The 9,200-nt window shown below is 35.7% G+C and overlaps 1 protein-coding gene across 1 annotated transcript in view; it reads right to left on the bottom strand.

Annotated features, from left to right (window-relative positions):
• Nucleotides 1–700: 700 nt before the first annotated feature.
• The window catches only part of LOC144959546 (uncharacterized), a 38,809-nt gene continuing 30,309 nt past the window's right edge, over nucleotides 701–9,200 (bottom strand). The window contains exons 17-19 of the mRNA XM_078892161.1: nucleotides 5,182–5,313; nucleotides 3,697–3,776; nucleotides 701–2,012 (exon numbers count right to left, since the gene is read on the bottom strand). Coding sequence (XP_078748287.1) covers nucleotides 1,983–2,012; nucleotides 3,697–3,776; nucleotides 5,182–5,313 — 242 coding nt within the window. The 3' untranslated portion in view covers nucleotides 701–1,982. The remainder of the gene's footprint in view (nucleotides 2,013–3,696; nucleotides 3,777–5,181; nucleotides 5,314–9,200) is intronic.

Genomic DNA, 9,200 nt, shown 5'->3' with positions numbered 1-9,200 from the left:
TTAAATTTTGGCCCGAAAACTTCCCTTTCAAATAGATAGTATGCGCTTAGCTCAGACGCTCACAACATTACCATTCGGAAGTATAACGGACCAACAAACAAAATTCTGTGTAACCGTGAACTTTTTTTAGTCTGGATAATACAGTTAAGTGAGAAGTATTCTTAAACGAGGATGGCAAAATACAATACTAAAGACCGGAGTGACGTCAACTTCATTCTATCTGTATCGATTATAATGACCATCACCTTTTCAACAAAAACAACAACAAAAAACCCGTCTCAAACTTGGGGCTTCACGTAGTCTTTATTATAAAGATTTTTATAATAGAATTAAATAAGACGATTATATACATGGATTCAAATGTTATTTATATTCAGAGCATGTCACATACACCAAACAAAACAAGCCGTACGCTACCCTTTCATACTCCCCTATCTCTTATATCCTTATTGTTGATTAACATAACTAAATAATAATGTAAAATTGAAAGTAAACTTCAATTCAATTACAAAAACAGATCAAATGAGTGTTTCGGGTTCCCCCTTTATCAACAAAACAGGATGAATGAAACACCACAGATGAATGAGATAATCATTATTTCATTCATCGGCGGTGTTTCATTCATCCTGTTTTGTTGATAAAGGGGGAACCCGAAACGTTCATTTGATCTGTTTTTGTAATTAAAATGAAGCTTACATTCAATTTCACATTATTATTTATTTCTTCGAGCTTCGAGCAGCAACATTTACATTAACATAACTAGTTAAATAAATGAATAAATATATATAATGATAAATTGATAAAGGAGTAAATAAATATTTAAGTGGATAAGTTATTATATAAGCCAAGCGCATACTATCTATACTTGTATTGTGTGTCACGAATGTCTTGACTCTCCGTGTTTATTACTACAATTATTTACAAGGGACCTTAAGGTTATGTGGTCTAATGGTAGAACACTCGGTTTCGGATTGGAAGATCCTGGGTTCGAGTCTCGCTCGGCGCATAGTCCAGTCATTAGAAAAGAATATTTACTCACATTCTCTCATCGTACTCAGTGTAAAATTGGTACCTGGCCGTTAACAACGTTGTCTCTGTCGGAAAAAAAAACTGTATTATCGCCGAACAGTCGTCATGTCTCGTTCTTTATGTTACGTGTTGCTGTTGGTCAGTGATCTTTTGTAAAGTGCTTTAATCACGTAGAGTGGATATAACGTTCTGTAAAAGCTAATTTAAAAAAATTGTTTTTGGTTCAACCCTAAAATTAACCGGAGCTTTTGGGTATAATATTATGTTGAATGCTGCGGCCTGTAACTATCGCCTATGGCCCTCTTAATAGGCGTGTCAGTCTCATCATTTATTTGTGGTAGCCAGTAACAAGTACTAGCCATAAATGCTTCATCTTTTGATGTGTTCTTTTGTCTCTTTGCTTCAAGCTCATAGCGTAACAAGTACTAGCCATAAATGCTTCATCTTTTGATGTGTTCTTTTGTCTCTTTGCTCCAAGCTCATAGCGAAACAAGTACTAGTCAGTGTAAATGTTGCTGCTCGAAGCTCGAAGAAATAAATAATAACGTGAAGTTGAATGCAAGCTTCAATTTAATTACAAAAACAGATCAAATGAACGTTTCGGGTTTCCCCTTTATCAACAAAACAGGATGATTAAAACACCACAGAATGGGATAATGTGGTAGTGACCAAGAATAAGACAGGTACTAGTCATACATGCTTCATCTCTTGGTGTGTTCTTTTGTCTCTCTACTCCAAGCTCTTAACGTAACAAGTACAAGTCATAAATGCTTCATCTCTTGGTGTGTTCTTTTGTCTCTCTACTCCAAGCTCTTAACGTAACAAGTACAAGTCATAAATGCTTCATCTCTTGGTGTGTTCTTTTGTCTCTCTACTCCAAGCTCTTAACGTAACAAGTACAAGTCATAAATGCTTCATCTTTTGGTGTGTTCTTTTGTCTCTCTACTCCAAGCTCAGAGCGTTGTCCACCATACTCTTGTATCCTGAAGAAGAAAAAAAAAAGAGAATTAGATTGAAATACATAATGTTTATATTGAGTAACTGTATTATCTACTTAATTTAGTCCCGATGTTGATGGGCACATATTAATTAAAATAAAATAAAATAAATAAATAAAATAAAATTCCCTTCATTCATCCCATGGGGTGAATTTGTCTCTAGGGTTTATTCAAAGGGAAATCTGTAATAACTCAGACATTAGCCGCAGTACAGCGCCGCAATTACATAGATCTTTCCACAAGGGAAAGGTATCACAGTGTTATGGGTGAATAAAATTTTTTTCGCGGCCGTGATGGGGGTTTGAAACCGCCGCGACATTTTTTAAAATTCTCTATTGCCTTCTGGCACTTTCCTACTCACTTCATCACTTGTTGTCACCAACATAAGTGCCTGCTCCACTCACCTTTCTGAATACCCCACGGACGCATTTACCGGAGAGAGAATCTGAGTAAATTGCCTTTTCCAATGACTCAACTATACGCCGAGCGAGGCTCGAACCCAGGACCTTCAGATCCACTAGTCCTAACAGCCGAACTATATAATAACTATATAATTAAAACATTTTCTGTGCTCATTTTATTCAATATGAAACCAGACTTGACTTGCACTATGAAAAATCGGTAGAAATACGAATATTTTTTACTCCAGCTGCAGAACTGCATTCTCCTCTTTAGTTCAACAATTCTTATTGAACAGGAAAGTTTAGTTCCTCAGGACCTGTAATCAAGACTTTCGAGCATTTTTGGATCATGCTGAGGGCAAATCCTTTCTTTCTATGGCTATTTAAAGCATTTTTTCCCCTTTTTTTGGCCTTGGAAACGACGAATTTGTCACATTTCAAGGAGGCAGCATTGTGAAACCCACCATGTATAAAATAACAAATATTAACAAATTTCTATTATTCTTCCGGGAGGGGAATTTTTTCTTTAGGATCCATTCCCAGGGAAGACTGGAGCAACACAAGCGTCAGCCGCAGTGCAGCGCCGCAAAGTGACCAAGTGACTTGCTTAAGGCCACACTGTGCTACGGGTAGTCGAACTCGTTACCTTTCGGGTACGAAGCAAATATCATGCCGCTAACAACGATGTCCCATATAAACTGGCAGACTGATTTGTTCTCTTTCTAACAGACATTTTCAGAATTGTCCCCCAAACTTCACACCTACCCTACACAAAATCAGAATTCTCTTCATCAAACAGAGAGACAAACAATAAGTATATTCTATGAACAAAATCGTTGAGTAAAATGAACAAATAAGTGTCAAGTCTTTATATCTAAAACAAAAGAAAATTTATAATTTAAGCAATTAATATCTGGTGTCTCGGATTAATAGTGCAATTTGTTATTAATATTATTATTATCATTATTATTATTCTTATTATTATCATTGTTATTATTATTATTATTATTATTATTATTATTATTATTATTATTATTATTATTATTATTATTATTACTATTATTATTATTATCATTATTATTATTATTATCATTATTATCATTATTATCATTATTATTATTATTATTATTATTATTATTATTATTATTATTATTATTATTATTATTATTATTATTATTATTGAAAACCTCAATTTTCTCTGTTTCATTTAGACAAATACTTCATTTGAGATTGTGGACCATGTATCTATTTTGTTCCCATAGACAAACCTGTTGAGTAGTTCGGTTGTATCTACGACGCCTGGCCCTCCTACGACGCTCTCTTCTTCTTTCCTCCATTATGCGATTGCCTGGAAATTGAATAGGTGATTATATTGAGGAAGATGAGGAGGTCAAACGATGATGATTATGAGTAGTAGTAGTAGTAGTAGTAGTAGTAGTAGTAGTAGTAGTAGTAGTAGTAGTAGTAGTAGTAGTAGTAATAGTAATAATAGATCTTTATTGTCCATAAATACTATAAATAGTAGTAGTAGTAGTAGTAGTAGTAGTAGTAGTAGTAGTAGTAGTAGTAGTAGTAGTAGAGTAGTAGTAGTAAGTAGTAGTAGTAGTAGTGTAGTAGTAGTAGTAGTAGTAGTAGTATAGATAGTAGTAGTAGTAGTAGTAGTAGTAGTAGTAGTAGTGTAGTAGTATGTATTAGTAGTAGGTAGTAGTAGTAGTGTAGTAGTAGTATAGTAGTAGTAGTATAGTAGTAGTAGTAGTAGTAGTAGTAGTAGTAGTAGTATAGTAGTAGTAGTAGTATAGTAGTTAGTAGTAGTGTAAGTAGTAGTAGTAGTAGTAGTAGTTAGTATGTAGTAGTAGTAGTATAAGTAAGTAGTAGTAGTGTAGTAGTAGTATAGTAGTGGTTAGTATAGTAGTAGTAGTAGTAGTAGTAGTAGTAGTAGTAGTAGTAGTTAGTAAGTAGGTAGTAAGTAGTAGTAGTATGTAGTAGTAGTTAGGTATAGTAGTAGTAGTAGTAGTAGTAGTATGTAGTTAGTAGTAGTGAAGTAGTAGTGTAGTAGTAGTAGTAGTAGTAGTAGTAGTAGTAGTAGTAGTAGTAGTAGTAGTAGTATATAGTATGTTAGTAGTAGAAGTCGTAGTGTAGTATAGTAGTAGTAGTAGTAGTAGTATGTAGTAGTAGTTGGAGTAGTAGTAGTATTTAAGTAGTAGTAGTAGTAGTAGTAGTAGTAGTAGTAGAGTAGTTAGTAGTAAGTGTAGTGTAGTAGTAGTAGTAGTAGTAGTAGTAGTAGTAGTTAGTAGTAGTAGTAGTAGTATGTAGTAGTAGTAGTGTAGTAGTAGTAGTAGTAGTAGTAGTAGTAGTAGTAGTAGTAGTAGTAGTAGTAGTAGTAGTAGTAGTAGTAGTAGTGTTGTATTAGTAGTAGTAGTAGTAAGTAGTAGTAGTAGTAGTAAGTGGTAGTAGTAGTAGTAGTAGTAGTAGTTAGTAGTAGTTTATATAGTAGTATAGATAGATATAGTAGTAGTAGTAGTAGTAGTAGTAGTAGTAAGTTAGTAGTAGTAGTAGTAGTAGTAGTAGTATGTAGTAGTAGTAGTAGTAGTAGTAGTAGTAGTTTAGTAGTAGTAGTAGTAGTTAGTAGTAATAGTAGTAGTAGTAGTAGTAGTAGTAGTAGTAGTAGTAGTAGTAGTAGTAGTAGTAGTAGTAGTAGTAGTAGTTGTTGTTGTTGTTGTTGTTGTTGATGTTGTTTTGTTTCAAATACTTACCTTTGCGTATCCAGTAGATGTAGAATATGACGATGATGAAAATAACAACTACTAGAAAAACATGCAATGAACCCAATGAGATTGCGATGTTGAAATCTTTTTCGTCGATTGATCTGAAGTTAGTCCCTGGTTCTGAAATACAATTTAGTTTATAATTTACATCTTTATTATTATTACGAGGTAAGTACCGCTTGAAATTGAATTCAGTAGTCTGATGTCACGTTCACTCAGTAACGAGCAGCTTGGCTCTAAACAAAGAAAATCTGTACTTTTTATTCTTCATGCTGGCTAAAAGTTTTTCACATGTCATGTGATCAGAATGTATAAAAGTCAAAACATGATCAGATTTATAATGTTTTTCTCCTCTAGATACACTTTTATGCTGGTCGGAGAAGTATTTCATAAGCGCGTCCCCCATTGTTCCGATAGTTTTGAACCAGTTACTATGCGTCATTACTATGGAAGTGACATCACCACAAATGAACCCTATTGTGGACCTCATATATATGTGATTGGATCATTAACATTAAGCTAATTATCATAATACCTTGGCCTTGAGATGTGGAAAAGTGTGGACATAAGTAATATCATTTTTTGCTCGCTTAATAGGCTTCAACAGTTTTGACGTCACTTCCCTCGTAATGATGCATAGTAACTTAATAACTGTTCTAAACTATCGGGAAAATGGCGGACGCCCTTATGAACTTTTCCGACGAGCATAAAAGTGTTGCCAGAGGAGAAAATCATTATAAATCTGATCATATTTTGACTTTTATATATTCTGATCACATAGCATGTAAAAAAAAGTTCTAGCCAGCATGAAAAATAAAAAGTACCGTTTCTTTGTTTAGAACAAAGCCTCTCTTTGCTGGGCTGATGTGACATCAGACTATTGAATCCAAATGTCGGTAAGGAGAGAGTTAAGATTTTGCGCAGTCCATGGGTCTATATTATTTTTATATACTATTACCCCTATAGCTAGTATGCGCTTGGCTAAGAAGCTCATAACATTGCCATCAGGAAGTATAACGGACCAACACACAAAACTGTGTGTATCCATGAGCGTTTATAGTCGGGTTAATACAGTTCAGTGAGCATTACTCATAAACGCGGATGGCAAAAAAAATATCAAACACATAAGTGACGTCATCTTCGAACTATCTATAGGTTGACAACAGTTTACTTTTTTTTTTGGTGATCTTCATCACAGTGAAGTGTAATTGAAATGCACATTATTCACAGGTGAAAGATCAGAATCTGAGAATTTGTGAATACTACAATGCATGATAAGCTTAATGAAACTTGAAATCGAGCTTTTATACAGAGAAATATCTACTTAATGTGCTTAAAGTGCTTTAACTAGTAGTAGTAGTAGTAGTAGTAGTAGTAGTAGTAGTAGTAGTAGTAGTAGTAGTAGTAGTAGTAGTAGTAATAGTAGTAGTAGTAGTAGTAGTAGTAGTAGTAGTAGTAGTAGTAGTAGTAGTAGTAATAGTAGTAGTAGTAGCAAATAGTAACCATTCAGATGGAAAACGAGGCTTGAACCAGTAAAGGGGTATTATTAGTCATAGTCATAATGAACTGGAACGCCGATATCATGCATTTCTAACTCCCTCTATTTTGTTTTCTATAAATTACAATTTTTTAACTTTAAACCATGGGGAATGGATATGTCTTCTATCCATCGCGTTTGATAATTTATAACAGGATGGGTTTCATTTTCATTAATGGATATTTGAAGGATTAGAGTTTTGATCACTTTATTTTTCAACTTTGTAAACCGATTTGAGCACGTTTAGTTGATATTACTCTATAAAAAAGCTCAAGTTAGTAGTACGCAGAATGACATTTTTCTGATCGTATTATCTATTTAATTTATTTCAATATGTTAGTTCAACAATACAAGGAAACATCCGATTGCCTCAACATCGTAATACACATGATTGCATTCAAAAGCTAAGATAACTTGCACTAGAAAGGGATTTATGGAAACAAACTAACTGGATAATAGAAAAAGACTGACACACTCGAAGTAACACACACATTCACGACAAGCGTCCATAGAGACAGCGCAGTCATATTCATTCATTCAATTTTTTTGAAAAGCAAATATAACTCACATCGTCATAGTCGAGTATTATGATGAATTTAAACTGGGAAATGAAAAAAATGATTTTTCTTTTAAAAACCCCAGATAGATCGGTATTTAATTTGAGAAAATAAAATTTGTACTAGGAATATTGAATTCATATTTACAAGCATTTAATTCAATTAATCCCGGCTAAGGGTGATGTATGAATGACACAATGGATACAATTTGGAGAGACGGGTGTGACAAACTTTGAGTTTCTGAGACGATCAGAGGATAGTTAGGATTCGAGCGCCATGGGCAATGGACAGACCATGTCAAAACACCCAGGACACGAACTGGAGACAAACGTTGACAATCAGTGGACCGGGGTGGGGGGAGGGAGGGGGAGGGGGGTTGCAGAGCCATGATCAGCGGACAGACTATATCAAAGGTATCAGGCAGGACACGAATTGGAGAAATGGACGAGACAAACTTTGACTCTCTGAGACGATCAGAGGAGAAGGAGGATTGAAGAGCCAAGATCAAGAAACAGGTTATGTCAAAAGTCTCAGGACACGAACATGAGAGTGGATGAGACATAGATCGTCTTTTTCATACGATCAAAGGGAGGATAGATAGGTTAGGACAGACTTTATCAAAGGTATCAGGCAGGACGGGAACTGGAGAGTGGATGAGACATAGGTCGTCTTTTTCATACGATCAAAGGGAGGATAGATAGGACAGGACAGACTTTATCAAAGGTATCAGGCATGACACGAACTGGAGAGTGGATGAGACATAGGTCGTCTTTTTCATATGATCAGAGGGAGGATAGATAGGATAGGACAGACTTTATCAAAGGTATCAGGCAGGACACGAACTGGAGAGTGGATGAGACATAGGTCGTCTTTTTCATAAGATCAGAGGGAGGATAGATAGGTTAGGACAGACTTTTTCAAAGGTATCAGGTAAGACGGGAACTGGAGAGTTGATGAGACATAGATCGTCTTTTTCATACGATCAGAGGGAGGATAGATAGGTTATGACAGACTTTATCAAAGGTATCAGGCATGACAGGAACTGGAGAGTGGATGAGACATAGGTCGTCTTTTTCATACGATCAGAGGGAGGATAGATAGGATAGGACAGACTTTATCAAAGGTATCAGACATGACAGGAACTGGAGAGTGGATGAGACATAGGTCGTCTTTTTCATACGATCAGAGGGAGGATAGATAGGATAGGACAGACTTTATCAAAGGTATCAGGCAGGACACGAACTGGAGAATGGATGAGACATAGGTCGTCTTTTTCATACGATCAGAGGGAGGATAGATAGGTTAGGACAGACTTTATCAAAGGTATCGGGCATGACAGGAACTGGAGAGTGGATGAGACATAGGTCGTCTTTTTCATACGATCAGAGGGAGGATAGATAGGATAGGACAGACTTTATCAAAGGTATCGGGCATGACAGGAACTGGAGAGTGGATGAGACATAGGTCGTCTTTTTCATACGATCAAAGGGAGGATAGATAGGTTAGGACAGACTTTATCAAAGGTATCGGGCATGACAGGAACTGGAGAGTGGATGAGACATAGATCGTCTTTTTCATACGATCAAAGGGAGGATAGATAGGTTAGGACAGACTTTATCAAAGGTATCAGGCATGACAGGAACTGGAGAGTGGATGAGACATAGGTCGTCTTTTTCATACGATCAGAGGGAGGATAGATAGGATAGGACAGACTTTATCAAAGGTATCAGGCAGGACGGGAACTGGAGAGTTGATGAGACATAGATCGTCTTTCTCATGAGATCAGAGGATAGATAGGACAGGACAGCCATAATCAACGGACAGATTTTATTAAAGGTATCAGGCAAGACAGGAACTGGAAAAATGGACGAGACAAACATTGACTTTCTGAGACGATCAATGGATAAGGAGGA

The sequence above is a fragment of the Berghia stephanieae genome, chromosome 14, assembly GCF_034508935.2.
Source record: "Berghia stephanieae isolate SIO BIC M18660-M18661 chromosome 14, UCSD_Bste_1.3, whole genome shotgun sequence".
Lineage (NCBI taxonomy): Eukaryota > Metazoa > Mollusca > Gastropoda > Nudibranchia > Aeolidiidae > Berghia > Berghia stephanieae.
Note: the sequence above shows the minus strand (reverse complement) of the source record. Positions and strands in the feature narration are given on the sequence as shown.